The sequence below is a fragment of the Oryx dammah genome, unplaced genomic scaffold (genome assembly GCF_014754425.2).
Source record: "Oryx dammah isolate SB20612 unplaced genomic scaffold, SCBI_Odam_1.1 HiC_scaffold_23, whole genome shotgun sequence".
NCBI lineage: Eukaryota > Metazoa > Chordata > Mammalia > Artiodactyla > Bovidae > Oryx > Oryx dammah.
Genome location: NW_024070207.1, coordinates 75,724,407 through 75,743,328, shown reverse-complemented (window position 1 = coordinate 75,743,328; position 18,922 = coordinate 75,724,407). Strand labels below are relative to the sequence as shown.

The following is an 18,922-nucleotide window of genomic DNA, read 5'->3' as shown; positions in this document are numbered from 1 at the left end:
AGCAATTAAAAAAAAAATGTAAGCACCAATCCTGAAGAAATCACCTGCGAAAAACTTGGACTGGCATTTGGAACTAAAAAGAAAATCTGGATTTTGACCAAGACAAAAGTTCACCAGCCTGGGCCTGCACAGTGAGGTGTATCATGCTGACCACAGTGAAACTGGAAGAGACTGAGGACTCTCACCAGGGTGGAAAATGAGGCATAGAAGCTTTGATTAGTGAGCTGTTAGGTGCAGAGACATTAATTTTGAAGCACTCCCATCTCTAGGATGAGTAATAATGCTTGTAATATTATGGGATTGTTTGGCTACTACAAGAAATTCAGAAGACCAAATAGGGAGTCTTTGTTGGCCTCTGAGTGGCTATAAGGAGACTGTTAAATTTCACCTCCCTTCTCTCCCTCCATATCCTTTCCTCTCAACCACAACCACCACTTAATTCTTACTGAAGAGGCACATACAAACACATATATGCCCTTTAGTATATTGATCAATAAAGCAGAAAAGAAAGAGAAAGAAGAAAAGCCCCCAAAACTCCAAATAAATAATTTCCCATTTCCCAGCCTCACTTCTGTCTTACAGGTAGATAGGAAATGAGAAGAAAACCTCTAGTCCAAAATGGCAGGCACTCCTTCTCCCCAACTTTGCATTGCTGCCTCCTACATCAGAGGATCTGACTCAAGTATCTGATTATGGAGCCAGCTAACATGCTAACATATCTTCAAGTTGCTACGTTCACCATATTAGAAAAATTCCAGGTTAGATATTGCAAACATCTCATAATAACCAGACACTGAAGAAAGGCTGACCTGAATTGCCTTGTTCAAAATGAGGGTTCTAGAGGATTTTATTGGATATCCCAGAAACACCTGGAGCGAGACTTGGGGACTTAAGCCCCTGCTCCTCAACTCTGATATTGGGGCTGAGGACTACTCTCTTAGTTGATTCTCCTCCCAGTGAAGCTACCTCATAGCTATGTGAGGACTAAGTAGTAGAGCTACCAATTCATGTAGCCATGACTATTATGATTGTTGTTTTCTATAATATGACTTGGTATTAGCAGAGGGCCCTTTGATTGTTTTTGATCATATATGATGGCATCAGGCACTGACTCAAGTGGATGCATTGAAGCTCTGGTGCAGGTGCTTGCTTTCCAGTGTGCTACTGCTGCAAAGAAGCTTAGCTAACAGGACTCAAAGTGCTGCTTTGAACAAGAAGCCACTGTCCCTATCTGAGGCTCCTGTAGTCATTTTCACTTGGTTATTTTATAATTCACAAGTTTCCTCTTACCTCTATTTTGCTGGACCTCTGCCATGGAGCTTGATCGTAACCTTAGGCTCCATCATTGAGCTGAAGGTAGTAGCTGATCCGTACAAGCTCAGTAAACAAAGACCATATTTCTGACTCCCCTGTAGGAACACCTCCAAGAAGCCAGCCAACAATCTCTTCAAACAGACCAGGAGAGTACAATAAGACATTCGTTTTCTCCCTATTCTCAAAGTTAATGTGACTTCCCTTTTAGCAGTGCACACACACTTGAAATTTTCATAAAGTGAAAAAAGGCAAAATCTAAGAACCAGTGCCTACTTTCTTGTTTTCTATTGAAGTTAAGATGATGGAAGAAAGTTGATAAGATTTTATGTTTTAACTTCAAGCTTTAATGCCCCACACTATTCACTTACATCATACACTTGCTTCTCTATCAAGTGTGATGCTTTGTTCTTCTCCCAGGCCAGCCTCAAACTTTGCATTGATGTAAGAGGAGAGAGCCTTAGAGTTTACAATATTTTGCTATGCTCTGTCTCTGCCTCAGAGACTTCATATTGAAGCTAGCTTCCTTCTGGTGGATGTAGAATCTTTGAGGCCAGGGGCTGACAAATGTGAGGGTCAGAAGCACTCTTCCAGCCTTACCTGGAGCCTGCATTTTCCACCCTCTTCCTTCTCCTCTCTCCACCTACACACACACACACACACACACACACACACACACACACACACCTCTCTCTCCTTCCCCTGACTAAACAACATTCTGGAGAAAAACCAAGGAAAGACTTCAAGGAGGGAAGAGAATTAATTTCCCCCTCTTTGGGGCAGAATTTTAATCTCCAGGCCAACAAGAGTTCCCCTAATGTGAATTGAAAGGCTAATGTGGTTTATTTTTTAACTGCTTTCTATTTGTTTGAATGTTGTGTATTTCTGCTAGCGAATTTTCCTTTAATAAAGCCATTAATACAGCAATGGTATTTTCTTATTTACAACAGACTGACAGAATTAGTGCTGTTAACATTGGGCCTTTTTTCTTTTTCTTTTTTCTTTCTTTCTTTCTTTTTTTTTTCTCTCGTTTGCTTTCCAGGTCATGCTGACCTGTTCGGCTTGGACTGTTTCACATTTGTTTTTAATGTCAGTTTAAATGTAATTGTAAAAGCATGTATGCTCTAAATTCATGTCGTTACTTTTTCCAGTAGAAAAGCCTGATATGTGAAACCATTTCCAGGCTCTGCAATTTCACATGAGCAGGTTTTCGGTAATGACCTCGTGCCCCTCACCCAGAATGGTATCTGAACAGTGAACCTCTTTCTTCTGGCTCAGTAGTCAGAGAGAGGAGACTTGGAAATATTTTCTGCCAGATCCTGTGCTTTGGCAAGCATGTGCAGCATTGCATATCATTCTATTATTAATTACGTTTACTCCTTCATGAACTAAAAAACATTAGACTAAATTGTCCAACATAAACCTTGAAAGATAAAATTTGGTATTCTTTTCCCTGGCTATCCCTCTGACTCAGGATTGGAACTGGGAGAATGGGGGCATGAGCGGAAGGACCAAGAGCCTTCTTGCCTGGGAGAATTTGGCCTATACTTGTTTGTCTACACTTACACTTGGATGCAGCCCCTACTAATCTCTCACTCCATGCCTGCCAAGAACTGGCTCTGTTCCCTGTCTCTTATCCCTGTCCTAGTTATTCCCCACTCATCTCCAGCTGACCCTTCTCCCCACTAACGTGCTACCCTACCTGATAAAATTGAAAGAGTACTACCCGAGAAGTCAGGATACCTGATTCTAGTTCCTGCTCTGCTACTATCTAGCTGTGTGACCTTGGGAAAGATTTGGCTTTGGCCTCCAGCCTACTCATCTCTAAAATGGGGATTAGTTTCAATAGGAAAAGAAGAAATAGACAAGATTTGGGGCCTTCAAGCATCTTGTTAGCAATGGAATCTTTTCTTCAAACAAAATCTGATGCAGAGCCCCAAATGAAGATACAGAATAAAGCACTGCTTTGAAAGAAGGCAGGGTTATTGGAGTCACATGATCACCCCACTTTGCTTCCTCTCGGGGCCCTTTAAAAATCTTTGGGGCTCCATTACTGCAGTAGATTTATGTCTGGGGAAACTTCCAATTTGTTTCTCTCTCCTAATTGGTTTAAATCCCTGTCAAAACTCTGTATGTTTCATAAGTTAGCTTTTTCAGAGAGAAATTCATCTACTTGAGATAAAGGAAATGACATGTAGTAATGTAGGGTTTAACAACTAGCAAGAGAATAAGAGGCATCATGTATTGTCTTACAGAATATATTCTGTGCTAAGCACCTTACGTGTATTCTCTTAGGTAAAGTTATAACAACTCTGTGAGGTAGATCTTATAATTATCTTAGGATTCTTAAACCTGTCAGTATGGCCCTCAATCTTTGGCTTGAGACCAGTTGCCCAAGATGAAAGGCAATATTTTATAGGTTGCTCCCCTAAACAGCTTTTCAGAATGTTGTCTAGCTAGAGATTCATTCTTGGAAAATGTCATAGCCTGCCCATTGGGATACACTTTTATAAAATTCAGAGCACTTTCATTGAGATCATCTCACTTTCTCCTAATAATAGTCTTATGCAGTAGTGTGATCTGATGAGAAAAGTGAGGTATAGAAGGAATCAAGGTATATGTTCAAGCTCAGATACCTCATAAGACTGTGACTACCACTACCAATAATAAAAGTCCCTATATTGTAAGTACCATTTTAGAATTCTGATGTCATCATTGCATTCTGCCTCCTTTAAGTTCAGTGAAATTTTTCACCATGCTGTGGTCTTGGAGGGTTCTTCTGGTGGTGCTGAATCTTTCCTTTACTCTCAGATACCACCACAGTGTCTATATTCCTCATTAGCAGCCTTATTAAGTAGGTGCTAATAGTTTTCCCAATTTATAGATGTGGAAATTAGTGTACAGAGAGGCTAAGTCTTGCCCAAAGTCACATAGCTAGTGAACAGTTGAGCCAGGCTTAACCCTGAGGCAGTGACTCCAGGTTATTTGCTGTTAACTACTACACTTTATACATATATCAAGAAACTGAAAGCAAAAGAAGGAAAAGGATATTCTGGAGATCATACAGTGGGCTTCCCTGGATCTTAATCCAGTGTTCCTCTGAATACCTAAGCCTAAAGTTGTACAATGAGATCCCGACTCTAATCCTAGTGGATGGAAAGATGGTTGGCAAGATTTAAGCCAGAGGGCACAAACTGGTTTTCCACAGGCCAGAACTAACTTGCAGAATTTTGTTTGTCTAGCATAAACAGACTTAGACTGCCCCTAGGCAGGGCATCAATCACTTTCACTGTCGCCAACCCACCCTATTTATGTTTACTAGGTTGTTTTAACTCATTTATGTATCTGTCTGACTAGTGAAGATATTGAAGCTCATGACCTATAGATTTAAGTATTATAATATATAAGCACCTGTGCACACACACACACATGCACGCGTGCACACACACACACACACATAATTGCAAACATTCACATAAGTACAGCCTAGTCTGGTTTCACAAAGAATTTGAAGCTCTGCACCAAGTGTACCTTTGTGTTTAGTCAGCATTTAGAATTACTCTTAAGACCTGAATTCAGTTTTATAGGCAATTATGTGCTGAATAAACTCAGCTACTTTTTTTTTTTTTCATTTCATAATGTGTCACTCTTCCCTTCTCTGCCATTTCTGGTACTCTGTTAATCCTTCTGTCCCTCCTTTCCCATACCCAGTTTTTATTTCTTGTAGTCCAGTCATTCTCTACTCTTCAGGAATGGATGGAGAATTAAGGAAATCATTTTGGAGGGCTCACTAGAATGTGCCAGGCATTATCTCTCATTTAGTTCTCATAAATGTCCTAAGAAGTAGGTGGTGGTACCCCCATTTTACAAATGAGGAAACAGAATCTCAGAGAAACTAAGCAATGGGCTCAAAGTTATTAACCTAGTAACTGATGGAGCTGTGGTTTGAATCTAAGATTGTCTGATTCCAAAGCCTATTACCTTGCCAATACCACACTTTTTGTAAAGAAAGTGTATTAGTTTTCCACTTCTGCGTAACAAGTTACCTCAAATTTAATACCCATTTATCAGCTCACAGTTTTGTAAGTCAGAAGTCTGACACAGCATGACTGGATTCTCACCTCATTGTCTCACAAGGATGAAATAAAACTATTGGCCAGGCTTCATTCTAATCTGGAGTTCACAATCCTCTTTGAAGCTCCTGTGATTATGTCAGGATTCAGTTCCTTACAGTTGTATGATTAAGGTTTCTGTTTGCTTTCTGGCTGTCCATCAGAGGCTGTTCTTATTTTCCAGAGGCTTCCCTCATTGTTTTCCCTGTGAACCCCTCCAGTGTCAAAGCCTGCAATCTCCCATATGTAGAGTCACCTTGAGTCCATGAACATCTCTCCAAAAAGAGGCCAGTACCTTTTAAGGCTTATATGATTAGGTCAAGCCCATGAAGCATAATCACCTTCAAAATTTAACTGACTTGTGGCCCTAACTATATGTATTTATTTCACAACAGCACCTATATTAGCGTTTGACTAAATAACTGGAAGAGGGCATGTGTACACCAGGCATGGGGAACTTGGTGGCCATCGTAAAAGTCTACCTATCACAGGATGTCATTATTTTCAAATTCCATGGTGAGATCCTAGGAAGAGAAACATCCTTGACCTTAGGGAGAGGAACTTGGACTTTCTAAGACTTTGGAAACTTCACCTCACCTTGCCTGTTCTCTGTCCATAGATGAGAAAACCTCTATCTTGAGGTACTAAGGAATGAGGCTATAATAGTGCCTAATGGTCACAGTGGCTTAGAAGCTACAGATTAATCACATCTACTTCTTCTGGGGAATGTACCTGGTTGGAAAAATTCTCTGTTGTTGTAGAGACAGCCCTCATAGGGGTCTAATGCCACTAGGCTGAAAAGTGAATTCCCAATAGGTTCCAGGCAGCAGGATCCAGGCATCATTTAAAGGACTCCAGTCCCCTAAATATCAGGTACAGACAAAGACATGCCTTGCCAATGTCCCTTTCTTGTCACTGTTTTGATCTATGATTGAAAGATAGGGAAGAGATGAAAAGCAGCTCACACACTATTAGAACTACCCACCTTTACTGTCCCCTTTATCCAGGCTTCACTTCTCAATTTGAGCAAACCAATGGGTCTCTGCCACAACACAGGGGCCTGTCGAGCCTGTACCTGGCATGCCAGAGTTAGATCTGGCTCTGGGGCTCAGGTGCAGTAGACACAAAGGGTGTGGGGGCAGCCTTCATGGATGAAAACAAGGCCTTGGGCATTGAGTAACAGCTGAGACTAGCAATCCTCATTGTCCAGCATTCCAAGTCGTCTAGCAACATGCTGGCCTCTGCTGCAGACAGAGAACAGAGGATCCCCAGGCAGAATGAATGGAATCTGATTTCAATTATGTTCAGTACAGTCACTCTCTTTAGGCAGAGAGGCCAGAACACCTGGTGCAGCTTGGGCCACTGTGGCCGCAGGGACAGCACATTATACAGGTCCTGGAGGCAAGTGGGAATGCAACTTCTCTTCCTCAAGCAGATGCCCTATAGGTCTAAAGGAGGAAGATATGAGAATACCAGCCAAGTTTTCATTAGCACTATGCAGAGAAGGGGAATTATTTTATATTGATGCATTCCCCCTCCCCCAGAGTCTCTACACATATTGAACTGGCTTGTAATGAGTTTGCTTAGGTCCACGAGTCATCACCCCACTGAGATCTGAATCATTGGTGGGAGAGTCAAGGTGACAGAGTGTGTACCTTGCTAATTGCATCAGCACCAACTGTTCCATGTGTCCTTCCACATTTTAGAAAAACCATGGATTCATCTATACACTGTTCATGTGATTTTCTTTTATCAATAACATGAATAGGGCATGACAAATGAGACAGCTGCCCCAGAGTACAGTCTAGATTCACAGCACTATTCTGTAGAACTTTGTAAGATGAAGGCTATATTCTGTATCTGTGCTATCTGGTGTAGCAGGCCGCAATCAATATGTGACTTTTGAGCACTTACACTGTGGCTAGTTTCCCATCAGGAAGCTTCCATAAGCCTCTGATCCTTCTCCATCAGAGGGCAGACAGAATGAAAACCACAATCACAGAAAACTAACCAATCTGATCACATGAACCACAGCCTTGTCTAACTCAATGAAACTATGAGCCATGACATGTAGGACCACCCAAGAATATGGGTCATGGTGGAGAGTTCTGACAAAACATGGTCCACTGGAGAAGGGAATGTCAAACTACTTCAGTATTCTTGCCTTGAGAACTCCATGAACAGTATGAAAAGGCAAAAAGATAGGACACTGAAAGAGGAACTATCCAGATAGATAGGTGCCCAATATGCTACTGGAGATCAGTGGAGAAATAATTCCAGAAAGAATGAGGAGATGAGCCAAAGCAAAAACAACATCCAGTTGTGGATATGACTGGTGATAGAAGTAAAGTCTGATGTGGTAAAGAGCAATATTGCGTAGTAACCTAAAATGATAGGTCCATGAATCAAGGCAAATTGGAAGTGGTCATACAGGAGATGGCAAGAGTGAACATCGACATTTTAAGAATCAGTGAACTAAAATGGACTGGAATGGGTGAATTTAACTCAGATGACCATTATATCTACTTTTGTGGGCAGGAATCCCTTAGAAGAAATGGAGTTGCCATCATAGTTAACAAAAGAGTCTGAAATACAGTACTTGAATGCAATCTCAAAAATGACAGAATGATCTCTGCTCATTTCCAAGACAAACCATTCAATATCACGGTGATCCAAGTCTATTCCCCAATCAGTAATGCTGAAGAAGCTGAAGTTGAACAGTTCTATGAAGACCTCCAAGACCTTCTAGAACTAATACTCAAAAAATATGTGCTTTTCATCATAGGGGACTGGAATGCAAAAGTAAGAAGTCATGAAATACCTGGAGTAACAGGCAAATTTGGCCTTGGATTACAGAATGAAGTGGGGCAAAAGCTAGTAGAATTTTGCCAAGAGAACACACTGGTCATAGCAAACATCTTCTTCCAACAACACAAGAGAAGACTCTAAACATGGACATCACTAGATGGTCAATACCAAAATCAGATTGATTATCTTTTTGGCAGCCACAGATGGAGAAGCTCTATACAGTCAGCAAAAACAAGACCAGGAGCTGAATGTGGTTCAGATCATGAACTCCTTATTGCCAAATTCAGACTTAAACTGAAGAAAGTAGGGAAAACAACTAGACCATTCAGGTATAACCTAAATAAAATCGCTTATACAGTGGAAGTGATAAATAAATTTAAGGGACTAGATCTGATAGAGTGCCTGAAGAATGATGGATAGAACTTCATGACATTGTTCGGGAGGCAGGGATCAAGACCATCCCCAAGAAGAAGAAATGCAAAAAGGCAAAATGGTTGTCTGAGGAGACCTTACAAATGCAGAGTTCCAAAAAATAACAAGGAGAGATAAGAAAGCCTTCCTCAGTGATCAACCCAAAGAAATAGAGGAAAGCAATAGAATGGAAAAGACTAGTGATCTCTTCAAGAAAATTAGAGATACCAAGGGAACATTTCATGCAAAGATGGGCTCAACAAAGGACAGAAATGGTATGAACCTAACAGAAGCAGAAGATATTAAGAAGAGATGGTAAGAATACATGGAAGAACTCTACAAAAAAGATCTTCAAGACCCAGATAATTATTATGGTATGATCACTCACCTAGAGTCAGACATCCTAGAATGTGAAGTCAAGTGGGCCTTAGGAAGTATCACTATGAACAAAGCTATTGGGGGTGATGGAATTCCAGTTGAGCTCTTTCAAATCCTAAAATATGATGCTATGAAAGTGCTGCACTCAATATGCCAAGAAATTTGGAAAACTCAGCAGTGGCCACAGCACTGGAAAAGATCAGTTTTCATTCCAACCCCCAAAAAAGCAATGCCAAAGAATGCTCAAATTACCACACAATTGCACTCAACTCACACATTAATAAAGTAGTGCTCAAAATTGTCCAAGCCAGGCTTCAACAGCATGTGAACCATGAACTTCCAGATGTTCAAGCTGGATTTAGAAAAGGAAGAGGATCAAATTGCCAACATCTGTTGGATCATCAAAAAAGCAAGAAAGTTCCAGAAAAATATTTGCTTCTGCTTTATTTACTATGCCAAAACCTTTGTGTGGATAACAAAAAACTGTGGAAAGATTCTTCAAGAGATGGGAATACCAGACCACATTACCTACCTCTTGAGAAATCTGAATGCAGGTCAGGAAACAACAGTTAGAGCTGGACATGGAACAACAGACTGGTTCCAAATAGGGAAAGGAGTATGTCAAGGCTGTATATTGTCACCCTGCTTATTTAACTTATATGCAGAGTACATCATGAGAAACGCTGGGCTGGATGAAGCACAAGCTGGAATCAAGATTGCTGGAAGAAATATCAACAACCTCAGATATGCAGATGACACCACCCTTATGGCAGAAAGTGAAGAAGAACTAAAGAGCCTCTTGATGAAACTGAAGGAAGAGAGTGAAAAAGTTGGCTTAAAACTCAGCATTCAGAAAACTAAGATCATGGCATCTGGTCCCATCACTTCACGGCAAATAGATGGGGAAACAGTGGAAACAGTGACACACTTTATTTTTTTTTGGCAGGGTGGGGGGGCTCCAAAATCACTGAAGATGGTGACTGCAGCCATGAAATTAAAAGACGCTTGCTCCTTGGAAGAAAAGTTATGATCAACCTAGACAGCATATTAAAAAGCAGAAAGGTCCATCTAGTCAAAGCTATGGTTTTTCCAGTAGTCATGTATGGATGTGAGAGTTGGATCATAAAGAAAGCTGAGCGCCAAATAACTGATGCTTTTGAATTGTGGTGTTTGAGAAGACTCTTGAGAGTCCCTTGGACTTCAAAAAGATCCAACCAGTCCATCCTAAAGGAAATCAGTCCTGAATATTCATTGGAAGGACTGATGCTGAAGCTGAAACTCCAATATTTTGGCCACCTGATGGGAAGAACTGACTCATTTGAAAAGACCCTGATGCTGGGAAAGATTGAAGGCAGGAGGAGAAGGGGATGACAGAGGATGAAATGATTGGATGGCATCACTGACTCAATGGACATGGGTTTGAGCAAACTCTGGAAGGTGGTAATGGACAGGGAAGCCTGGTGTGCTGCAGTTCATGGGGTTGCAAAGAGTTGGACTGGACTGAGTGACTGAACTGACTGAATGACTGAACTGACTAAGTGAGACTAAGGAATTTTTTTTTAATTTAATTTTATTTTAATTCATTTAAATAGCCACATGTGTCTAGTGGCTGCTGTGTTGGACAGTGCAATTCTAAAAGGAGCTCAGAGAGGCAGGTACTGAGATATAGTAGAAATGACTTAGTCAAAAAGAGGGCTAATATGGCACAGGGAACTCTGGATTAGGAATAAGAGCCTCTGTTCTGCCACTTGGTGACCTCACTCACTCTGGCCTCAGCCGCCCCATCCTTGATGTGAAATGTTGGATTAGCAACAGAAGTCCCAAAATAAAGGCTATGACTTGAATTTAACTTTGGGACACAGATGAGTTTTTTTTTTTGTTTTTTTTTTTTTACAGATGAATTTTAGGAAAATTTGTAAATATTATATGAATGCCTTCTAACAGTATGTGTATATGTATGTATATGTGTACATGTATTGTAGGTCAAGCATTCACTTTAGTTCACCAGAGTTCCCACCATTCTCCTATAAACACATACCCAGAGAGACAGAAACAGACATACACAATGTATTATATGTGTAGACACTGAAGGTTCACATTTTGTGAACCCCCTGGATGTGATGAGTTCTAAGGACCTTTCCTATTTTGTTATTTTACGAATCACTAAGCCACTATAGTTACAGTCACTATATGTTCCCCAAACGTATTTCTGCTTTAGGCACCCAGCCAGAGGAATCTCATAGCTTTCTACCTTTTCCTTTCTGGATTTGATGCTATTATAGTTACTGAAGTTTAGGGTCAAGGGTGAGGGAAGAAGGCAGGGAGGATATAACCCTAGTCCCACTCCTCAACTTTATTAGGCCAGAAGTAGAGTTTAAGGCTCCTTGGGGTAGGCAGTATTATATAGTAGAAAGAACATTGGCTTTACAGTCAGACTACATTAAGATTTTTAGATTCTGTTTCTTGATAGTTGTGTTAGCTCAATTTACTCACTTGCAAAACAGAGATAGGAAATATTCCTCACCTCCTAAGATCATTGTGGAGTTAAATGATATAATACGTGTTTATGAAGTAAGGTATATAGAAGGCTGAGAAAAAGTACTTATCCTTATATCTCTTAGTTTGCTCAGGCATAGGGCTAATTATATTTCTGTCCTTTCCCAGGCTAAAAGGGGAACTACATGGCTTGGCAACTTCTAAGCCCACAGTCAGAAAGTGCCAGTGATGGGAAAGAGAGTATCTACAATGGTTTCACCAAATGACAAGATTACTGTGGGGGCCAAGCCTCTGGCTCTGGGGCAAGATAAGCTTAGCCCTGCCCATACCTTCCAGCTTGTGCCCTTGATGGGAGGTGGGAGTTGACAGTGGGTGTGCATATCTCCTTATTACTGACTGTGCCCAAGCCTTGCAGAAATGATTGTTGGACAAGGTCATCTTGAACTCTGTGTTAATTTTCCAGGCTCCCTTGTTATTTTACCCTGAGTTCTTCATTGTGCTCCTCTTGTAGCACCAACTCCTCTATTTTCTCTTCCTTTATCCTGGTTGTTAATCCAAACATGTGATTCATTCTTTCATTGATTTACTGAGTTGCACTATGATTGAAGTTTGCATTGCAAGACTTATTTTTCTAATTAAAGCTGAAAGCCAGTTCCAGCTAAGTATCTTTTTTTTTTTTTTTGCACGAGCCAGAAACAGATCAGCAACAGGTTTTGTTGTATTCATCCATTAAAACTGAGCAATCAGCTTCTCTCTTTGTTGTATACCTTTTAAAATTTATTATTTTTATTTAAAGGGATTAGAGATAAAGTGGTTTATGATCTGCCCCAGTGCAACTGTCTATGCTAGACATCAGAGTTATGACCTTTTCAATTATTTATATTTCTGCCAATATAAATGCTAAGGAAAATAGCAGAAAGTAAACATCAGGATGCTCAAGGACCTCTAAATTATGTGTATGAGAGCATGGAGGGGGATGGTTCTTAAAATTTGGATTTTAGATTATTGTTGCTTTTTAAAATAACAAATGGATGCTTCCTAGTATGGTTCCCATTTTACAGGCAGATTATAAAGGCAGGGACATTCTGTTATTTCTTTAATACAGCTGGGGATTTCAGACTTCAGCTTCCCCCTCTCTCCTTTACTAAAGAAAAAAATCAATATATGTGTTGCAATGTATGTTCAACTATGAGTGTAAATATCTAACAATAACTTGGGCTGTTTCAGTTGAAATGAAAAATGCTGCAACACCAGAAAATTCCCATTTATTTACCCCAAAGTGGGATGATAGAACAAGTCTAGTCCTTCTTCAATAGATCTGCCTTTCTGGTCTCCTTTCCTAGCAATCTGCTAGACATGATGGACATAGACACAAGTACATCATTCTCTTTTTTAAAAACATTCCATATTTGTTTATCACCATGTGTGATAAGGCCCAAATTTCTTAATATGTTACACATGTTCCTTCAAAGTCAGATGCCATCATTATTTTCAACCTCATTAATAGCCATTCTCCCCACACATAAAATATACACTCCAGCCACACTGGTATCTTTTTCCCTTAAACCTTCAGTGCTTTTGTTTATGCCCTTTGCATCCCTCTCTGCCTGGTGAAGTCCTTGCTATTCTTCAAGGTCCAGGTCAAATATCACCATAATCACATCCTGACCCCACCTATGCACAAAGATTGTTACCTTCCTCTTTTGTTAATACCCCTGTTATAACATTCACCAGTTTGACGTTTTCTAACTGATAGATATTTTAGTGGGCATTTAATTTTCCTCTCCCAAACTGGTTAGGGCCTGTGTTCTTTTTGTCACTCAAAAGTAAGCCTTAACAATGGATATCTGTTGAATGAATGAGTGAACCATGAATATGTTAGTAATGATTTAATTAAAGATTCAAAGTATGAATACTGGAGACGGTATTTAGGCAGAGCCCAATCCAAAGATGTACTAGGTATATCTGGCAAGAGGATAAAGGAGAAAGCAAGATATGAAGGTTTGAGTTTAGTAGGAATTTAGAATGATGAACCATTCATTCAACCAGTGGTTAAAATGTACACTTGTCCTTAAGGAGTTTAGAGTCTGTGATCAGCAAAAATGATCATACTTGTTTTCTTAGCTCAAGCAGCTTTTCTAACAGGGTAGTTGTGCTGTGTGTTTTTTGCCACTGATAATAAATCCAACTTTCCCTTCTTTCCCAAAAGCCCGGAAACTGAAGAAACTTGGGAATCTGAAGCTACAGGAGGAAGGGGAGGCTTCCAGTGCCACCAGCCCCACTGAGGAGCCAGCCCAGAAGCTGACAGTGTCACATATTGAAGGCTATGAGTGTCAGCCCATCTTTCTCAATGTCCTGGAAGCCATTGAGCCAGGGGTGGTGTGTGCTGGACATGACAACAACCAACCTGACTCCTTCGCAGCTTTACTCTCTAGCCTCAATGAACTGGGTGAAAGACAGCTTGTACATGTGGTCAAGTGGGCCAAGGCCTTGCCTGGTAAGTGGGGGCATGGGATATGGGATATCATATTTAGTGAATGTTCCTTTGGGCCATGCACCACATCTGTTCCTTTCCCATCTGTTAACCACCATAACCTTGTGAGGGGAGAGAATGGTAAAAATCCCCATGTTTAAAATAAGGAAATTCAAAAATCAAGAAGAACAGCATTACTGAGTATCCCATATGCCTCACATCAGCACACAACAATCATGTTCAACCCACAGATTTAATCAGCAAATTTCCTCATAATCATGGATCACACAGACATATCCTTATATGCCTTAAGATGCTTTTCTACATGTGCATACACAAGTTCACTCCAAAGATAATCTTGAACCTAACTGATAATCTGTTTTCACTATTAGTTAGGACCCATACCATGGGAACTCTTATAATATGGTATGGTAGAAGGAACATGGGGTTGGAAGTCAGAATACTTGGGTTCTAGCCTTAGCTCTGCTGGTAACTCATTATGTGACCCCTTCCCTTTCCTGGTCTGTTTTTCCATATGTATAATGTGTGAAAAGTGGTTTGGACTGCATTAATAATTTTCCAGTGTTACTTCAAAGGAATTCCCTGATAAGTGCTCTTAAAACTATCTTAGGGAATTCCCTGGAAGTCCAGTGGTTAAGACTCTGTGCTTTCACTGAGGGCATGGGTTCAATCCCTGGTTGAGGAACGAAGATCCCACAGGCTGCAGGGTGTGACCAAAAAAGACAAAAAATAAAATAAGGATTTTATTAATCCTTAATAAAATAGGATCATCATAGTGGAAGGGTATATTAAGTGATAGTGAAAGAAATATGAAGTGTTTGTCTAACTTCTGCAAGTTTACCTCCAGTGATGAGGAACTCACTTCCTCCCTTGGCCATCTGTTGTTTGAAAAGAAATAATTATTCAAATATTAGAGTTTAAAGAAGCCTCAGAGATCCTCTATCCCATATGCCTCACATCACATCCAATGATTCACAAATGGTCCTTTAGCAGCCAAACTCTTTATTTCTCAAAAACATGGTACACATCCAAGTGGAGTTGGTTGATTTAGAGCCAGTGCCTCTCCCTCACTATGCCTAGAGAAGCCTCAGATCACTCTTGCAGAATCTTAGAGCTCTAGGGAACACAATGTGGAAACAAGTGAAGCATAAACTCTTTAAGGATTCTCTTAATCATAAACTTCCATGATTGAAAGATTCTTCTGAATCATCAACAACCAAACCTATTCTTGTAGAATCAAAGATTAACCCGCCATTTAATAATAACTGCCAAACAGTTGGGAATTTATATTAAACAGAGCAGTTTCATATATATTACCTGATTTGATCCTCATAAGAATTCTTTAAAGTAGGGATTCTTTTCCCTATTTTATAGATAAAGAATGAAGCTGTGAGAGTTGATGTTTGCCCTGCAGTTGCACATTCAGAAGATAGCAGGGCCAGAACTTGAGCCCAGGTCTCCTCCTAACTCCAAATTCCCTCCTCATCAAATTCTACCCAATAGTCTGTATAGCACCCTTGTAGATCTCTAGCCTTGGGTTTTACAATGAGGGACCAAGTTATCCAAAGCCAGTTGGGTCATAATGTGAAAGACATTGCATGTTGACTGTCAAGCTCCTTTTTTGTCTTTCCAATTCACAAGGCCCAGATACAACCACCAGATTTATGGGGTCACTGAGTCGGGCACGACTGAGTGACTTCACTTTCACTTTTCACTTTCATGCATTGGAGAAGGAAATGGCAACCCACTCCAGTGTTCTTGCCTGGAGAATCCCGGGACAGAGGCGCCTGGTGGGCTGCTGTCTGTGGGGTCGCACAGTCAGACACGACTGAAGCGACTTAGCAGCAGCAGCAGCAGCAACACCTTCTTAGCTTGGAAATCTGGGGTTGACTAGCCAATAAAATCCCTGCGAAGAAGGCCCAAGGATACTGTCTGTGCCAAAAACAGAGTTCACACAGGGAGGAAAAATACAAATAATAATAATAGTAATAACAAAATTAAAAGTTGCTTTAATTCTTATCAGTTATTCAGCTGAGTGTCTTGATGTTATATGCCTAACAGAGATTCTGTTAGACAATACTTTGGCCACCTGTTGCAAAGAACTGACTTATTTGAAAAGACCCTGTTGCTGGGAAAGATTGAAGGTGAGAAGAGAAGGGGATGACAGAGGATGAGATGGTTGGATGGCATCACTGACTCAATGGACATGAGTTTGAGTAAACTCCAAGAGTTGGTGATGGACAGGGAAGCCTGGCGTGCTGCAGTCCATGGGGTTGCAAAGAGTCAGACATGACTGAGCGACTGAAATGTGCTGAACTGAACAGAGATTCAGTTTAATCTTTCCAAGCAGTTGCCAGACACCTAATTGTACCATGTTATAGGCTACAGACTTTTTCTTACATATGATTCCACTTAATCCTTATAGCAGTTCTATGAACCATAGGGGCTTTTACTCCCATTTCATATGACAAGATTCATAGTGGTTAATTAACTTGTTCAACTTGGTGACTTAACAAATACAGCCATAGCTTGAGCTCACACCCTCTGATTTCCAGTCTTAGCAATAACCTAGTGCAAATCATTATGACAGAATTTGTGTGACTTGAAGTCACTGGATTTTCTCAGCCCAACCCCCAGGATGAGAAGCTGTTTCCTTACATTAACAAGTCTGCAAGTTAATATCAGTTCACCATCCATCTTGTCCAAGGAAATGAACTCTGATCCTGAGTCATTTAAAAGAATAGCCTCAAAAGAAAGCCAAGTACCATATTCATTAGAACTGTTATTCCTGTTATCAATAATCACCTACTAATTCAAGTTATTTGCTCATTGAACAGACTGAGCTCTTGTCCTTTGAGAGGCATTATGCTGGCACCTACTCATATAATTTTGATATGACGTTTCTTTGATAGTGATAGTACATGTAAATTGCTTTGTTTTGCACCAGCACATTAATAAATGATAACTATTGAGAGTGAGTAGATTGTATGTACACAGTATATTTATAATCAGATGTATCTGGCTTGGCATCTTAGCTATACACTAGCGTGACTTTGAGCAAATCACGTGTCTGCACATGCTTCCATTTCCTTGTTTGTAGAGATGATAGAGCAGTTGCTACCTTGCAGATTGTTATCAACATAGAAATTATGTATAAAGAGTACAATAGCTGGAACATAGAAGAGTCTCTGTAAATAGTGGGTCATTATTATAAAGCTTGAGAACTAAACCACTAAAATCATTTTAAACTGCCACTAACTTTGTCTAGAAGTTCATTCATAGGTCCCAAAGATAAATTGTCTTCTTTGAAGACCTTGGCTGTCAGGTGCACTAAAGCAGCAAAGATTTCCTAATTGACCTTTCTTTAGACATGTTCTTCCAGAGGTTTCTGCTCAAGATTGCTAAGAAGTGATGTTGATTGGATTCTGCTGAGAAAACAGTCTCCAAGAAACTGTCTCTGCTCCCTAACCTGTGTGGTGTGTTTCAAAACTTGAAAATGACTTCTCTCTGTTTTTCCAAAACAGCCTGATGCACTGCCAAATAGCAGTTGAGTTGAAGGAAACCTGTAGGCTGAAGCTAGTGTTTCCTCAACTCATGCCTTGACAGCCATACTATCTAAGCAGGTCTTTTCAAAGGCTGGACATTGGAGAACAGAGTTAGGTATTATAATGAGATTAGACCTATAGGAAACTTGGCCTGCTATGTTGCTGATGTGTACATAGTAATTAAGTTTGAGTTCTAAGCAGCACTCACTAAGGATCACTAACTAGTATTAAGCCAAACTAAGCTATCCCATTTTTCTTCTATGTTAGTTTTCTGACATCTCAGTGAAGGAAAAAATCATTAGTATTGATGACTTCCTTCGTACTAGTACAGTTTAATCCTCATACCTCCATGAACCCTCATATTCACACCGTCACCATCCAAGGCTTTCTTTGATTCCCACTGTCACCCACCCCAGAGGTTCAAGGTTCAAACTCCTGGACCCCTCCCAAAGAGATTCTTGGATGTTATGTGCTTGACCCTTGCTTTTTGCCTCCTACTGGAAAGAGTCCATCCCAGACATTCTGTTCTACACAAGGGCTTCAGGCAGGAAATACTCTGGTGTCTGAAGCTGCAACTAGTCTATTAGCATATCATTACCAGTGAAGGTGGGAGGCACTTGCCTGGGAGGTAATATTGCAGTCAAGGGTAGTGCTGTGAGGAACTCTGGCATCCTTGATGTCTGGTAGACTTGGGACCTAAAGGGAAATAGAGTGTGTGTGTGGCAAGGACCAAACAAACCGAACAATGTATCTTGATAGCTTAGATTTCAGACCTGACCGTATGGCTAAGAAAAACTTGTGACCTTGGTAGTTTCGAGCTGTGACTTCTCTGGCCCTCAGTTTCCTTATTGACAAAATAAATGTCACATTGCCCACACTCCAGGGTAATTGTGAGAGCTAAATGAGGTCATCATCAGGAAAGTTAGAAGCATTATCTAAATTCATATAAGCATTCCTAATGAGGTATAGCAAAACAAAATTTTAGATAATTCTGGATCTGTCAGGGAGAAGATAAATGGGGTACTGTTAAGAGATAAGCTCTGATGTGATACTCTAAGTATCCAACTGTTTGGAAACCTCCAAGAGAGCAGAGCAATATCTGTTCTACCTATGTACTATTTGTGGAGGCAGCATTTGGGAACCTCTGTTCTCTGAGTTTAAGGGAGTAATTTGAAGATCATCTAATTCTCATTTTATAAAATGAAAAAAAAAATGAGAGTCCTTAATCCATTTAATTAATATTTCTCAAACTCCTACTCAAATACCTGAGCTGTATTATATACTAGGGAGGAAAAAATGAAAAAAGGGGATGGTCCCTGTCTTCAAGAAGCTCTAAGTCTTGTGGAGTAGACAGATATGTGCACAAA

At 40.3% G+C, this 18,922-nt stretch overlaps 1 protein-coding gene across 1 annotated transcript in view; it reads left to right on the top strand.

Annotated features, from left to right (window-relative positions):
- AR (androgen receptor) overlaps positions 1 to 18,922 on the top strand; it is a 197,940-nt gene that overhangs the window by 169,686 nt on the left and 9,332 nt on the right. The window contains exon 4 of the mRNA XM_040265774.1: positions 13,726 to 14,013. Within this exon, the coding sequence (XP_040121708.1) occupies positions 13,726 to 14,013 (288 nt within the window). The remainder of the gene's footprint in view (positions 1 to 13,725; positions 14,014 to 18,922) is intronic.